Raw genomic sequence first — 17,979 nt, forward strand, 5'->3', positions numbered from 1 at the left:
GTTGCGTATTTTTTGTGGTGGTCTTAGATAAATCTTATTGATAAGTGTAAAATAACACCGAACCTAGATAGATTACTTTCTTTCTGACTGAATACCTTTAACAAACTGAAATCCAAATAGAGCGTACTCTATATCGACTTAAGTAGACTAGTGGTCACATTGAAATTTAGTCAACAGAATTTGATCAACATTAAGAACTAGACAAATATGATGTTGAAAAGTATTCAATGATCCACCAGTAAACAGAAGTCATTTAAAGCTAAGAAGAAGTTGATCAAGTTGTTTCAACAAACTTTACCAAATAAGTTAGGATTTTTCTGTAACTTGTGTTGAAATCATATTACGATTTCTATATGATTGACATTTCCAGTCAATAATTAATTGTACTTTACTATCCCTTAAAGTATTTTAGTGAAGTAATCATAAATCGCTCATATTGTAGCTACCTCGATTTAACCATTGTTCATTATTGCGATATTTTAATAAGATAGGTCATCAGTCATAAGCAAGTCGGAATAGCAAGGGTAATTCACCTTTTAATATATTTCCATTATGGAAAGATATTTGTTATAAAGAAAGGTGATTTCGAATTCCAATGATGACGAATGATACTATATCATTGACTAGTAAAACTATTCATGAGACCTATTCCAAATTTCATTCGAATAAACTGTTATCAAAAGAAGAAATAACTAGCTAGTAGAATATATTTTTATTCTACCAATATACCATGCTTAAATATAGAACATTAACGATGAACATAACCATAATAAGAAGTTATTTGATGAACTATGGAAGATACAATTTTCATAGGTCACTGAATAGCTGTTCAAATTAAATGGTGTTCTTTTTTGTCCTTTGTTTCGCAATTTGTGAAACACAAAATTTGTTTACTTTTAAAACTTGGGCAAAAAATTGGTTTTTTTTATTTTCCCTTTATTAGCTGGTCATTTGGTATACTATTATGGGAGATATTCACACTTGGTTCATCACCATATCCAAATATTAATATGACAGAAATTATACAATCAATTCAATCGGGCGTACGTAATGAAAAGCCATTATTAGCATCAAATACAATTTATCAAATTATGTGTAATTGTTGGCAAATAGATCCCAAAAAACGATTGTCATTTTCAGAATTAGTGAATTTATTAGAATTACAAATCAATGTACATGATGGTCGTACTGAAACTAGTGAAACAACGTCAGGAACATCAACATATCATGGTGATGATGATAATAATAATAATTATTGTAACAGTGATTTACTAACAAATATTAATGATAATAATTATAAAGAGTTAGATATGGGCATTAGTAGTACTATTAATGAGTATGATAGTTTTAATTTGTTTAACGATGATCAACAGAGTGATGAATATATTCATCATCCTATTTTGTCAACAGCGTTCACAACCAATAAAACACTACATGGTTCATTATTTGCTTCAGTTTATTGTGAAATGAAAGCCTAATAGTTATAAAATACACTGTAGGGTTGGAAGTGAAGAAGCATGAAATATAGAAGAAAAATATCATATATGTATACAATTATGATTATTTGTTACAGTTATGTTTTTTTAAATGTCATCATTTCTGTGTTTATCATTATCAGTGTTTTTGATCACTAAATAAAAGTCATTTCCCTCAAACTACCTTTTTTCCCCACACTTAATAGCACTTTACGTAGAAATTCTTTGTCAGATTGATCGAACAGACAATCTGTGTTGTTTGATAAAGTTAACATTAGAATTAAGTTTATTAAGTATGTTAGGGAAAAAAGTATAAGTGCACTTTTAAGATTGATCTGATTTTCCAGCACCTTACATGTTCTATCATCTCATTTTTCTTATCATTGTAATTTTTAGATCTATGACTTACGTTAGTTCACCAACATAACATATTAAGCCTTCTTGAATAGAACAGTGGCTTTGTGGTCAAGGTGTTCAACTTTCCACCACCAAGTCTGTGATTCGAACCCCGTTACAACTGCATTGGCTTAGGCAACCAGATATCATCATTGGCCCTCATACCTAGAATGTGCTTCGTACCAGGTGTTTGATTTCATTAAGGATCCAGCTTCCATGCAATAGATTGTAAAAATGTTTTGTGCCTACAGAATTGTAGACAAATCTTTAGTTGCATCTTTGTGTATTTATTACTCCAAATGATGATGTTTTACAAATAGCTTCCTAAATTTCTTTAGTCCAGTTCAATATTCAGCTCTAGCGCAGTATATCAGCATTAAGGAATTGACGTAAACATTATCTGCCCATCTTAGAATATGAATTGCTTTGTTTGAATTCGCCTGCCTCTACCAACACCTCTTTTTATCTCACATAAGTAAAACTGATGATATGTAACCTCTCAAAGTTGTGGCTTCTTAATCTTCATAGTCCGTCATTAGTACAACCTCTAGTACTTCATTCATCATTAGTCTTCATATATCTTCAATAGTTTATTATTAGGTCTTCTGTATCGTTGAACTGGTTATCATGAACATTAGTTACTTGATCATCTCTTGTCAGTTAATCCGAGTGAACTAAATTCTTAGATCTTAAGCTTTTACCATCATAACGGTTAGTTAATAATTTACCAACATGAACTTCCTTGAAAATATTTTGCGATCGATTTACTTAGCATTTATTTTGTTGTAATGACGTTGTACTGTACTGGGTATATTCGAAAAAAATTATTGGGAACATTTTATTTAATTGACTTATTGTAAAGTACACAATATGTTCTTGAAATGGTCCTCATTAGATATAATATAACATAAATTCACCTTCCTTAATGTTCTTAAAAAAATATACGAAACTAGTACTTATACTGGTTAACATGATTAGAGTTGAGTTTTGAGGCTGGTCCAAAAAAATTCGCACTAAAAAATAACAGTGGATTAGTTATCTGTTCATAGCATAGTATTGAGTAGAGCAGTTATTACCGCGAAGCGATTTTCCAGATTCTAAGCAGAGATGGTGATAGCTGGCAGTGGAATCCAGAACGCGTTTTCGTCCAACTTGGGGCTCGCCAGCCGGATGTAGCTGCATCCCAGAGTTGATGTACGCTCCCGCGACTTGAACCCAGTATTATTCACTTTAAACGCCATCGCCTTACCCACTTAGCTATTCAGTCCTGATAGCCATTAGTTTGTGCAATGAGGTGAAGTTTTATTCATTTTTCTATAGGTTGTTTGAATCTTACCATTGATGTTTAGGACTGCAATTAATACACGTACGTCCGTCTGACGAGTCCCGATTGAGACGGGACCTGCATCCTGGATTCCACTGCTAGCCATCATGATCTTCGTTTATAATGCTTGTGACCTAAGGCAATATTGAGGCGATTCGCACAGGATGCACATATATCCATAAGAGACTGACCAATTGTAGTTCTAAACGTCAATGGGAAGATTAAAACAACCAATACAGAAATGAATAGTTTGTGTCATTGAAATTTAAAACCAAATTGTACACCTCTAGAGTCAGACGTTCAGTCAATGAACTATTTATTCTGCGATCTACTTCCTTTGCTTATTGTTAATGTTAATTGTTCATTGTTCAGTTTTGGAAAACGTCATGTATTTGTACTTGTAATTTAGGGAATGTTCTCTTGTAAACAGTGATGATAATATTTACTAAAGCATTGACAACCAACTGAAAAGTTTGCCAATTGTTTTCCATATGACCATCTTTTATTTTAATGTATGTTGATTTATTCTTACATATTCATGATTTATCCATGTGATATGAGTCACACGTCTATGTGTATACACATGGGTATAGAAATAGATCTTCCTTTAATGTACTACTGTTGTATTCATTTCATAAACTTATACATTATAAAAGATATTCCGTTTTTAGAAGAAAGAATCATTGGTTCAGGTCATTTATGACATTTCAATTTAAGTAAGGTGTTAATTATTTCATTCGATGTTGATGTAATAATGTGAATATATGAAGATTATTTTTTTGCTATAATGTGTGATAGATATAGGAAGATAAATTCATTTTGCTGCATTTCTATATATACACATGACTACAACAAAATAAGAAAGGTCATTTTTGGTAAATAGTAATAATTTGTAGTTGACTTTTTCATTAATTTACTGAAAAAATGATAATGTTTTATGTATTTAAGAAAATTTACATCTCAGATCTATCTAATTACATTCTATTAGCTACAAGTAGATCAGTATACGAAGACTGTGAATACATTTCAATGTCGGATGTATGGATAGAGTGTTTATTTATGTACAAAGCATTTTTCATTTCACATAGAAATCACACTATTTATAATTCTGTAAAAAAAAATATCAATTAGATTACTTAAAATGGTATTGATGGATGGACTGAATTGATATTTGAAGCTAAAACGTTTTAGATATGAGAATGTAAGATCTGCTTTTTAGTTGTATTTCTTACTTCAATCTATAGAACACTAGGTCACCTGTTGTTGGGTTAATCCATAAAATTCCTAGAAAAAAACCTAAAGGGTCCCTGAAAATGCTGGGGAACATTTTATCCGATCAGCATTGAATAGAAGTTTCTCGTAAACGTCTAAGAAGTAAAGAGTCACGCGTCACATTTCTGGTTCGATGATTAACTATCCTGCTACTATGTTTGGTAGGGTTCCAGAACTTTCCAGGAGCCCAAGGCCATCTGAAATGCTATAAATACCCCAAATTTCCTTTACATAAACTTACATTGGAGTAAAATGTTCCTTCCATATTTCGCGCCTTTTCTCTCATGTTGAAGTTGTCGTGTAGCGTTAGTCTGGTGTTATTAGAATAGGTCAGGAAACCGATTCAAGCGTTCAGTCACAAGATTCATCACTTTTATTATGGTTAATTTTTTAAAAATCTTAACATGATGCAGCTTAATTTTCATGGTCAGTAATCCATCATAATAATGGGACAAGGTTATTTGAGTTATTAATTTACGTGTTAATTAAATCTCAGAATAAAGCATCAACTTAGTTAAATTTTTTGTTGTAATTAACTACCATTAATTGTTGAGCATCTGTCGATGCATCGTGTGAATTGGAGGTATATTTAACAGTTGTTTTACTTAAAAGACTTTTAATAGGTTTAACATTGAATTCTTTGTCTCATTAGAAAGATTACAGCTTTGACAGATTATCTATATTATTTTTTATATGAATTAGCTGAAACTTCAAAACTTGTTACTTTTGTGAAAACAATACTAAGTGAAAGACATTCCAAATATGGGATCCTGTGTAAATATTTCAGGGATGCTAAAATTACTCGGATAATTAACATGATAAAACCGATTTTGGTTTGCTTACAAGAAAGGATAGAAAAAGAGTACTAAATATCTTCAACCATTTTCACAAGTTTTCTGTTCAAGATGAATAAAAATTTCTAAAAAGAAATTGTATTTAGAATTTTCATACCATTTATTGATTGTGATGGTGATGAAGGAATAATTTGTTTAGAATCGTGGTGAAAGATGTAAAAAAAGGAGGATAGAAGGTTTTAGTTGTATTTATATACAAAGAAGAAAAAGAATCCTCTTTTATAAATTGGGCATCAAATAAATCCGTAAGAAATTTAGGGAAACAAATTAATTGATTTAATAGTCAGTTCTGACCAAGTTATGGTCCAGCTTTCCTCCCCTTCAACTTAGGTTTAGTTCATTTCCGATTTGATCTGTCTTTATTTTATATGATGGCTACAAATCAATGAATTATTGTGATTTCATTATGTAAGTGAAGTTGTTCTGTTTAGTATCCATAGTGCAATCTAATTGATTGTTCGTTCTAACTATCAGTCAGTTTACCCATTTTTCACCTATTCAGGTATTTATCCCCTATTATTTAGTGTTTTAATAGATAATTTATTAATTAACGAAAGTAACCCGTGTTGCCATTAGAAAAAAATTAAGACAATTGAGCTAAGAAGATTTTCTTTTCGACAATATCATTTACCGAAGTTGTACACTCATATTAGCCTCACAAAACAAGGACTTTCTAAACACATCTCCAAACACTGTCCTGCGTGACTCTTAAAAGATCTATGTAAAACAATCAACAGTTCAATATGAGAACATCTTGCAAATTTTAGTCACATGGCTCCACCTCATAATTGCTTTAAAATCATCTATACAGTCGGACGATTTAGTTTTAGAGGAGCACTTATTAATAACATGTGCATTTATCTTTTCAAACTTGAGCTCTATGTGGAAAAGTCATAAGTTCAAGTTATCATTGTTCTATGATCCTAAGACCTAATTTTCATGAACTGTAGTTTGGTTGTTAATGCATCGCTCTAGTGTTTTTTTATTTTGAATTATTCGTTATCTCTTTCACGTTTTTAATTTATTCTTCATCTTTTGCAACAATATAATTTTCAAATCACATTTGACTAAAACAAATTTCTTCCATAAATTGTTATGAAAAACAGTTAACAGGTAATTCGATAAGGTTTTTTTTGAATCATCAGTTTTTACTTTTACATTCGTCCTACGTGATATCCAGTAGTCTATTTAGTATGTTGTAATTTGTGTACAAATGTTAAACTACACATATTTTGATTTTGTCTATTCAAGCGTTTATTGTTTGACCTAGTTTCCGTTTTCTCTTTTGCTTATTCTTTCATACTAATAAACACATCACTTTATGTTTTCAAACCTTTGAGCTAGAAAAAATGTTTGAATTTATGGGCAGAAAGTTTATACAATTTGAATAGTCTCAAAGAGGTTATCGATAAGCTTGACTTCTGTTATCGTTGCATTGATGATACTTTCATTATTATCGATCAGAACATTGGAAAAGAATAATAAACATTCAGCAATCGAATTTGCATATGAAGAGGAACTGGATAATAAACTATATTTTCTTGACGTTTTATTGAACAGAAAAGAAAGTGTTTCTATCAGTAGAAGTGTGTATAGGAAAAGTTCTTCAGTAAGTCGGTACACGCATTTCTTGAACTTTGTGCACATTCATTATTGGAGAAACCTAGTTAGATGTCTTGCAAATAGAGCTAGGAAGATATGCTCAAACGATACTATAAACTAGGAACTAGAGCTTATACATAATGTGTTGGTTGGAATGAGTTATCCACAAGTTTATCTGAAGAAACACATGCATGTAACAAACAGGAAAGTAGCAACATCAACTGCTAGTAAGAAGTCTCTCTTCCTGAAGCTGCAATTCGACGGAGATATAGCTGGCGATTTACTACGGGATAGACTGACTGGAGTAGTTAAGAGGACGTTTAATGCAGGTAACCTCGGTCTATCGTTTTCGACTCGATGTATGGTAATTCCTCAACTAAAGGATAAATTACTTGGTCCTGCCACATTTATGTGTATCTACGAATTCAGCTGCTCCTGTGGAGAAAACTATATTGGGGGCACAACCAGACAATTGAGCCAACGGGTTAGTGAGCACCTCCCTTTGTGGTAAGGAAAGGATACCGTCAAAACAATATGCAGCTCTGTTCTATCACATCTGATCAATAGCGGTCATGTAGTAGACAGAAATAGATCATATAAAGTTATTTATCGTATTCCTACTAGTTTTCCTTATGGGGTTCGATCTCGTTTCTTACACATAACAGAAGCTATAGGGATCCGAGCTAACGATCCAAGCCCTTGTATTCATAAAAAATCCATAACACATTTATCTCTCCCATGGCCGTAATAAATGATTTTATTTACCATTATTTTCCATACTCTTTACTCGTTTATTTTTTTCACATCCTCTCACCTATTTTTTTCCCAAATATATGCTTCATTGTCCAATTATCTGAACATTTCTTATTACATAATCTTATAGTTTTTATGAATGTTATCTCAGCATCTATATTTTTCAAATTATTGACCTAATTCCCACTACGAAACATGGATACAAGCCTTTATTATTCTTATCACAGCCAGTACACCTGTCATCATACTATTAGTTTGTACTCTTTAATTATTATGTTAATTTATGTAATCTATTCCACTGTTATCACTGAATCATTAACTACCTTGATTGGTTTATTAATTTCGTATATGCGTATAAACATTACTGTATATTAGAGTAAAACCTGATGAGGATATAATCGAAAACCATATTGTCCGCTTATATATGCTATTCTTTGATTGTTTGTAGATATTTTCTACACAAGACTGTTGACTATGGTTGTTCTATAAACTCATAGGTTACGATAAATTTGATGATAATCCTAAAATAATTCTTGTTCTGATATCTATTCAACGTATTAAGCAGGAGAACATCAATAGGATAACTTGCTTAGTAAATATTTTGTCTGTTATCTTGTAAACTTCACACATTCATTAGCTAAAAGACTCAATTAAAGAACTTACAAAAATGGTATTCACATCATAATTGAACTTCTTTGGGAATGGGAAGTGTTTATAAATTAGATCCTGAATGACAATGAATGAACTGTTAAGGTCATGGATATTTCTTTTTGAAGTTAGTTTAGTTTGTTACAACTTTAATTCATTACTGGCCTATTTGAGATTCAAGAGTGTTAGGTTTATGGAAGTCTGGAAACCGATTAGGAAATTAGTGTTTCAGGCGTACACTGTATGGAACACAATAAACTTATGTACTCATGTTGTACGATTTTAATGGCATTTTAAAAATTTCAAATTTCACATTCAAAAATAACTTACTGAGACAAGGGATATTGATGAACTTTAATTATTAATTCGGACCGTATTTGACTTCTACAGAATGTGTTGTTAGATGGTCAACAGACTAATGCTTTGTTTTACATTACTAATCGAATTATTATTATTATTATTAATAACTTATTACCAGAGACAAATTCACGTACTTGGCTTTGAATACTACTGAACCACCTAAAGTTTCAGGTCAAATAATTTGAATGATCGTAACAAATGATGGCGTTTAAAATGTACTGCAGTGCATAATTTTATCGTTTGCAAAAAGCTGATAAGAACTGTTTTATGCAACTTGAATCATCAAAACGAGGCGTTATTAAAGATTCGGAATTTTAAAATAATCAAACAGTTTCTGTTCGTTCAAGATTGATATATGCAATTAGGTGTGAAAATTGTAGTAACTTTTTGAATTGTGATCTATCTAGAGCACTTCAACTGCAGGAATAAGGTCATTTTCTTTTCCAGAACCTGTTAAACATTCAGACAATTGATAAGACTTCAAGAAAAAGTGAAGTTTGTCACTTATAGTTTTAGATTTAGAATTCGTATTTCATGAAACTTTCCATTGCTTATAGAGATAATAACCGTGTATGACTGACATCTGTTTATCTCCTAACAAAAGTATCCTATGCTCGTAGAGGTTTTATATACAATGAATTCAGTTTTCATCCCGAACATACATCATTCGGAGAGTTTTTAAAAGGCTAGGAACACTGGACAACTGTCTCACGTCTACATTTCAGAAATGAACATCCAAGACGCCATACGGGATCAAACACATGATCTTTATGTCAGTACCATGTGATTAAAATAATGATTTCAAACCGAAGAGTTTATGTTTTCTAACGTGAGCTCGTAGACTTATATTACTGAGAATCCCAGAATTCTTAGATATTCACTGGTTTTCTAACGGATGAAAGTTACTTTGAAATAAAAGAATGCACTCAACCAGTGGATGTTGCGAGTTAATGAAATCGTATTCGTGATATAATGACAATATAGGTTTTAGTGATTGAATTGAAATTTAGTAGAGATTAGTGACTTGATTGTTTATTTTGAAACTAGTAGATCACACAGATAACGTTTAGGTAGATCATTTGAATCTGACTGCATTTCAGACATTTATTGGAATTTCGTAATCAACGGCAAAAAAAGATGTTTAATTTTATTCAAATAAATGACATCCTCGATAACTGAATACTACTTATTTACTGATGCTATAAAAATGAAGTGAAATTAAGGCGAATTGTTTTACTTTTACTAAAAATATTCAAAATACACACTAAAAATACTAATTAGGTTGGTTCTATATGAGAGGTAAGCTAATCTGAAGCTTAATTTATAAATTTCACATAAAAATTGAGTAATTGGATTGAAATAATGGACAATCATCAAAATATCAATGTTTGTGCGAAAATGTAAGGGTTAATTTTCTAAATTTTCTCAAGAAGAACTAAAAGGTTCAACCATTTCGAAGGACAATAGACAAAAATAGGTTGATTTGCCTGACTAGCGTGATGAAACAACCATTTAGTTCAATTTTCAATACAATTAAAATACTTCTGAGAAAACCAACACTGAACAGTAGATAGAGCAAGTGATCGTCATTCACTTTCTTAAAATTATTGAGATTATTTATTCAACCAAATAGTGCGACTGCATTAGCATGTATGAGACAAAAAGGTTTTTGATCTCTAGTATGAAATGGTTTACCTTCAAGTGGTTTTTGACATGCAGCACAACTAAAACATCTTGCATGATATTGTTTTCCACAAGCTTGAATAAAACGGTCAATCTCTGAAATGGACTGTTTACACTTCGCACATTCAATCTCATGAAATTGTTTCCAATGTTCTTCGCATAATACATGATTATCATCTTCTACATGAAATATATCATCTAATGGTTTTTTACAGTGATAACAAACGAAACAATATGGATGCCATGTTCGATTTATTGCTTTGATAATTTTACCAATAATTGGTAAATTACACTTGGAGCATTTATAAGCAATATATTGTTCAAAATCTTTTTCACAGTATAATTTTCCATTCTGTTCAGCAAAACCATCTTCGCTTAGCGGTTGATGACAATAATCACATGTGAAATGATTTGGACAAAAGCACCTATCATTCGTATCGATAAATGGTCCGTGTATTTGTTGTTGACATACATGACATATAGGATTAATTTTAAAATTTTTTGAACGTAGCACTCCTCTCAGTGAAGAATTATCTGGTTTTGTGTTAGTTCTGATATTAGGCTGTGGTTGATTCATTGTACTATATTTAGGCAGACTATATAATGATGTATAAGATGGCTTTAAACTTTTATTATTTTGTGGTGTGTAAATTGGTGATGTATGATTTATATCTAGTTTTTCAGCCAATATACGATTATGTACTGTAGTTGAGTTGGGACTGTATGATCTTATTATTATTCCATTAGGTGAATGAGAGCGAGATATTGTTGGACTAGTACCAATATGAACAATTTTAGATATAACTGTTTGCGGTTTTGGTGGATCTACTGGTTTATGAAGTTCAATACTTAGTGATGTTTGTGTTATAGACATGTTCATTTGATGAAGCGGTGTAGAATAACCAGAATTATTCAAACCATTATCATAGACTTCCATTTCCAGATCGTTGCAGCAACGTATAATTGCTTGAATAGCTTGTTGGTGAGTCATTTTATTAGTAGGATCACGACTAATAGATAAAACACGCATTCCAGTACGTAAGCCACTGATATCTGCCAGACTTCCAAGACTCACAGAAGATATAGTAAGTGGTTGGTCAAAATCTCTTCCTCCTCGAATACAGAATCCCCAAGGTGAAGCAGAATCAGGTCTTGAAAGACGTATAAAAAATGACATTATATTAACAAAATCTGCAAATTAATAAAGTTGACAATAATCAATATTGTGACAAAATTCCCGGCTTTTCTTCCTATTATATTTCCTAACTCAGATGATGAAGTGTGGGTGTGTCTATGTTTCTATTATCCTGCTCTACAAGGTCATTTGTATTTGGACCAAATTTTTGGCTACCAATCGCCTTAATTGGTGACAGTTTCAGTTTCTGTGATTGGTTTAGATATGGCTATTTGCATATACTTTGAAATGAATTTCACTTAATAGTACTACACCATACTTGTTCCTAGATTCAATTACTTTCTCCAAATTTCATCATCTCGTGATTATGAAATAAACAATCATCATTAAAATGAAGTGAAACTTTACACATTTGATGACAACTGTTGGAAAACGTGACAATAGGCAGTAGGTATAGGCACTGGTTGCGAACAGTTACAAGGTAATTACACAATACATATTCATTTGAATCTTCCGGTGTGTTTTGCAATCTGAACCGTTTTCTCAACTAGCCTCCAAGTGTTCAGCCAAGCCGTGCTTTCGATGAACTGAAACTCTTCACTCTGTCGGACAACTGTTGTAACTTCATATCCACCTTCCGCTACACACTACTTACAAACATCCACTACACTGTTTGAAATTTACAACTGGTTAAAACCATTGAAACATGATTATATCGGTAAAATTCTCAACAAGCTTAATTGTAGTTTCATTCAGTAATCTACATAGAGAATCATATTCAAATAGCTTGAAAATTTATTTAAATATGAGGAATCGTGCTATGGAAATCTGAAAAAGTGGTAAGCATTAAACTATCTCTTTGAATAAAAGGAGTGTTAAGAATTATTTTCTCAATTTATATATAGAATGTAGAACAGAGTTGACTCAAAATGCTGCAGTAATCAACTACTTTTTGAAGTTATATCACAGACACTAAGGTAATATAAATCTCATTTTAAAAGCTCGCATACTTTCAAGTATTAAAAACGTTATACAGTTTCATCTGGCTTCTTCTAAGATATTCCTTGTTGTCTTTTTAGGTATTCTCAAAGGGACTCAAAGTTCTGTTAAGCACGCATACCAAACTTACCGTATCACAACTTTGTGAGGTACTTTAATTCTCAACTATGAAGTGATATGACGAGATAAATTGACGATATGTAAGTCAAAACGTTTTGCATCAGTTCAATATTAAGTTCTTTTAGAATTAAAAGTGTGAACCTTTGATATGACGGGATGAAAAAGCAAATTACATTTCTAACTCATTATTATTCTTGCTCAACATTACTTCTACATTTAATTTGTTCTGGTGATTATTCTGTGTAACACTTGTTTTATTTTCAACGTGATATTTTATTTAGTATAACTTTGTTTTATTTCAGTGTGATGTTTGTTTAAGGTATTTTATTCTTTGTGTTAAATCAACGTCAATTATATTCAGCATAATATGCAGCACGCGGTTTGTTATAATTCTGGGCTTTGTTTATGGTATGTGACTTTTCCCCAATAAATAATCAAGTGAGTGTACAAATCAATATATAGATGATTGTATTTTCTACTGAAGTCATAGTTGTGATTCTGGGGTCGATAGGTCTTCACTAGTCCTAGTCTTCCGTGTTCTTATTTCTGATCGTGAGAATTGTAATTGTTCTTTTTTCGAGAATAAATAATAAGCGGCACGCACATAACTTTCATTTATTGACAATTATATTCCCGTTATCAACTTAGATGAACTGTATTCAGTGTGTGTTTTTACATCAACACTATATATGTGTTATTATAAAGTATGTGTAAAAATCAGTATGTGAATGATTGTATTTCGGTCTGATGACAGTGTGACTTTGGGAGTGTTTTTCGGTGAGACAATGAATCTTAACTCCACTAGTCTTTCATGTTCTAACTTTGCATCGTGGGAATTGCAGCGATTCCCGTTTCAAAGTATAAGTAGTAAGACTGCCAATTCGACAGAGCTGATACGAACAGCAATGGCACATAACACATAAGAGAAGGCTCCTCGACGTTATAATAGGGGCTCCACAGTTTAATAATGGTGATGACCCCAGACAAGACAGGGTCGACTAGCACACTTCAGGAAGAATGACAGCTCCTCATGATCCGCTTAATTTTTACAGCCGGAAGGTGAGAGTGTAGCAGAAATTACATGCACTGCCAGGTTAGGCTTCCGAAGCGCTTCTGTATAAATTAACACCAACTTGCTAATTAGTAATGCTGAGTGCCCTTCGGTATAATTTATCATATCCCGCTGCTTTAAAGTGATTGAAGTGCTTTTAGGTTAAAGAGATCTACTGGTATTTCAAGTTTAAACATGTCGAAATGAAGTGTTATTCCTCGTTATAGAGCTTTCCAATGCCTTTTGGGTATGATTTCAACATGCTTAGCTTGGCTTGTATGTTTACTAACTACTTAATACCCAGGAAAGTCACAAAGTGGAATGTTATTGGGCGGTAGGTACATATTTCTTGCTCTCCTCAAGGACTTATGCTCTAAAATTACATTCAGTAATATCGAATATCTTTATAATGAGCGAGTGTTAGTCAAATAATTTCTTTGTACTAACTCTTTGTCTCGGTTCCAGGTCTTCACTGAAATCCGATGGAGTAGTCTAACCACTTGACTGCAATAGTTATAATTAATTCGAAAGTTATGTGTTGGTTTGTGTATCCTTTTAAATGAAGGCAGGGATGAGTCATTCCGCTAAGTTTAACTACAAACTATCAGACAAGCTATTTACAATGGATTACTGAAATTAGACCTTTTATTATCACAGACGCAAATAATTCAATGATATTCTTATATCACCCACATGTTAGGATGGCCACTTTTTAGATCATTAACAAATTGTAATATCTAGCGTTTTGGATATTTCTCTGTTGATTTATTGGGTATAAAATCACGAAATCTATTCGGAATTTCGATAAACGTACATCTTTAAATACGATACTGCAGTGCACCCTATCCTATCATCTACAGCATGATTTCAGGAAGGAAGTCGATGTAAGGTCCATTAAAACACTAATACCAGGAAGTAGTATTTGAAGCTAGATTGCATCATGTATTATGACGTTAGCGTAGGATTCATTTTGTCCTACAGATATACTATTAAAACTGTAAACGTGATACTGGCGATCCCAGAGTCTATATGAAAGCTATAGTCAGAACAAGGACAATTTGGCTTTAAACTTTATCTGTTTCTAAACATAAAAACAATCACATTAGTACAATAATTAAAGAAATACAGTCATTAAGTGAAACGCACAAACATGCCGACCAGTATTGCGTGTCTTATCGAAATAAATAAAAATTATGAGTCACATCAATATAAAAGGATAATAATGTTTTTCAATTGGTAGGCCACATGCAACAGGGATAGTTTACAGACATATCAGACCAGATTAACGTGGTGGAAGCTTAAGCAACGATTTCATTGGTTAGTTATGGACATAACTAGTATTCCCCTCCAAGCGGGCACCACGTCCAGGCCGAGAGCTGTTAAAACACGATGCCAAATGCAATTTCGGTGATTGACTTCATGTGCAGCTGAAAGATCGGTTGACTGCAGGAACTAATATTACAGATCTGGAAAGAGAGCTGTTGAAAATGCCGAACTGTTCTTTTCAAGATGCTAGATTTCCATGTATCAACTGTGAAGCAGTGAGTGTGCTTAATATTCAGTCGGGAAAAATTTCTAACACTTTTCTCAATCGCTATAATGTAATACACTCTCAGTATCGTTCGATCTCATATTTATTTAATACAAATTTTCGTGTAAATATGAAAGGTGATTCAACAAGAAACTGCAAAGCAAATCACAAAGGTGAGAGAAAGTTTGGTAAATGTTTATCCTGTGGCGAATTTCATTCACGTACTTCAGGCGCATGTCGTAACGACAAATGTTTCAAATGTGGTAAGATTAGACACATGAAGTCAGTATTTAAAATTGAAGTTCACTTTGCTACAAGCAATGCTAAGTCTTGTAATTTAAACATCATTGACTCGGGTGTTCCTAATGATCATATACACTCATCTGACATTTGTAAACGATTATATGCCTCCTTTGGTTCATTCCATGACTATTTTCTCGATACAAGAAGTATAGAGCCCATTATTTCATTCAAGAGCTAGATACCTTTAGATTTCGAAGCTGTGGTACGAAACACCAAAGTTTCAACATTGGAAATTACTGGACACAAAATGCCTATACGAGGATCATGTGAATTGTTAATATAAGATGACAATTCTTCATACATGCCCAGTGAGTTTGAGTCGCTCTTCGGTCATATTTAAGAAAATCGAAGATGCCACGGGTATTTCTAGTCTGACAGCGCTTCAACTAGTAACACCTTCTATGAACGACTGATTTAACTGGCTAGCGGTTGCAGGAGAAGTTGAGCACGGCGTTCCCACTCGTGACCTGGCGCGGATGCATGACCGAGCGCCTTCTCCCAGGTGAGTCCATTAAAACTAATGTGGTCAGCATCCAATGTCATTGATTTTGGGTATTTATTTACCGCTACAAAGTGATGAATAATGCAGCCAGTGGTCTTAAAGATGTTGAGTATTATCAAGATGACCTCATTATTCATGGCCCTGATAAGGTGGTTCACGATCAGAGACTTATTGCTTTATTGCATCGTCTGATAGAGAATAATATCACCATGAATCCAAATAAGTGTTCATTCCATGTATCTTGTTTAGAACGACTCGGATACCTAGTTGATTGTGACGGTTTCAAACCAGATATGAAACGACCAACTCTTCTGACAAACGCACCATCTACGAAAAATATCAGAACTACGTTCATTAGTGGATGCTCTTCGATATTATTCCTGTTTAATTGCTAATTTTTTCTTGTTCTGCTAATTGTTTATTTCAAATCTTGACATCCAATTCATTCAAATTGTGTGAGGAGGTGAGTCATGCCCACGAAATCTATTAAAGTTCCTTCAAAGTGGTTCTCTTCTTCAAAATTACTCTTCTTGTGTGCATTCTGTAATAATTACCGATGCAGTTTTGGAGCGAGAAGGTAGAACATTGACCTGTGCTGAACGCAAGCTTACTGTTACTGAACGAGATTATTCGCAGACGCAGTGAGACGCATTAGTTGTGTTTCTCGAAAGTCATCGAAAGATAAACCTCTCGATATTACAGACTGTTTATTAGTGCAACCTCTTCCGGTAAGCCGTCCAGATCTCATTAGGGAAACCCGTAGGTACTTTGAATATGTATCCACAGCTATACGGATGAAAGGATTCCCCATTCGTCTATGAGGCGTTGGGAGTCTGTTAAAGTTATGTCTTATCGTGAAAATGATCTGTGACCTGGATGAACGTTACAGCCACATATTTGTTTGAGACACAACATCCTACATGTGGGACGATGCTTGAAGAAAAAACTCAACCTGGAATTTTGCACATCTATTTACATGGTCTTTCACTTCTAGTAAAAATCATTCAGTTCGATAAAAGTCTGTCATCAATGGTCATTTGATAATTCATACTTAATTGAGTAAATTTGAATGTGCTTCAATTCTCCCGTTGTCTCCATCCAGGGAAATTTATATACAACTTGATCGTGTCACTTCAGCTGGCGAACAGAGAAGAAGATGGAAACTGTCTAATTCATCAAATTCCAGTCGCACTAACAGAAATTTTAGCTTAGTGCACAAATACATCAGCACTATATGGATCACAGAAAATTCAATCGCCCAATGGAGTTATTAAGAACAACACATACATAACACAATTAATACTGACTAGGTTTACAGGCTGAAAATGAAGCTTGCACAAACCATACAAATTCACGAACATCTATCCACATTCAAAAGTTAATACAACATCAATAAGCTCATAAAACAAAGTAATATTTCGTCAGCTAATTACCATTTATGTGGTTTGTTATTCAACAGTAAACATATTATTACTGTCACTTCTCAACTTTTCACTACAAATTAGTGGACCATCACATATTAAGTATGAATAAATCATTTAACGTCTCATAACATACAAATAAGTGACAATCGAAATTGTAATAAACAGACCATAATAAATACAGTGATTGATTATTATGAATATTATTTTCGAATACCTGGTTTAATACTAACTTGTCGATTCATGATAAACTGTGATAAATTTGTCAAGATAATTTTGAATTCAGAGGGGGTTTTGTGGAGAATTTAGTATTTTCACTGTTGAAATCATGAGTCAATTGAAGCTAGACCACCATCGAAAACCTGGAAGCACTGGACGGCCGTTTCGTCTTATTATGGGACTCCTCAGCAGTGCGCATCCACGATCTCGCACCCGCGAGATTCGAACCCAGGACCTACCAGTCTCGAGCCGAAGCCCTTAACCGATAGACTACTGAGCCGGCATCCAACGGTGTTAATGTCTAACTTCAACCAATCCATGATTTGAGCTA

The 17,979-nt window shown here is 33.1% G+C and overlaps 2 protein-coding genes across 2 annotated transcripts in view; one reads left to right on the forward strand and one right to left on the reverse strand.

Moving 5' to 3' along the window:
* Positions 1-1,902, forward strand: part of Smp_157300 (tyrosine kinase) — a gene marked incomplete at both ends in the record, with an annotated part of 28,833 nt that extends 26,931 nt beyond the window's left edge. The window contains 2 exons of the mRNA XM_018796056.1: positions 944-1,207; positions 1,872-1,902. Of these exons, the coding sequence (XP_018650306.1) occupies positions 944-1,207; positions 1,872-1,902 (295 nt within the window). The remainder of the gene's footprint in view (positions 1-943; positions 1,208-1,871) is intronic.
* An 8,002-nt stretch (positions 1,903-9,904) lies between these two features.
* On the reverse strand, positions 9,905-11,857 carry Smp_157310 (putative lim domain; the record flags this gene model as incomplete). Its single annotated transcript, XM_018796057.1, has 2 exons — positions 9,905-11,558; positions 11,842-11,857. The coding sequence occupies 2 exons, from the start codon at positions 11,855-11,857 to the stop codon at positions 10,306-10,308; spliced, it is 1,269 nt and encodes a 422-aa protein (XP_018650307.1). The 3' UTR covers positions 9,905-10,305.
* Between the last annotated feature and the right edge of the window lie 6,122 nt (positions 11,858-17,979).

This window comes from Schistosoma mansoni, chromosome 2, assembly GCF_000237925.1.
Source record: "Schistosoma mansoni strain Puerto Rico chromosome 2, complete genome".
In the NCBI taxonomy this organism is placed as follows: Eukaryota; Metazoa; Platyhelminthes; class Trematoda; order Strigeidida; family Schistosomatidae; genus Schistosoma; species Schistosoma mansoni.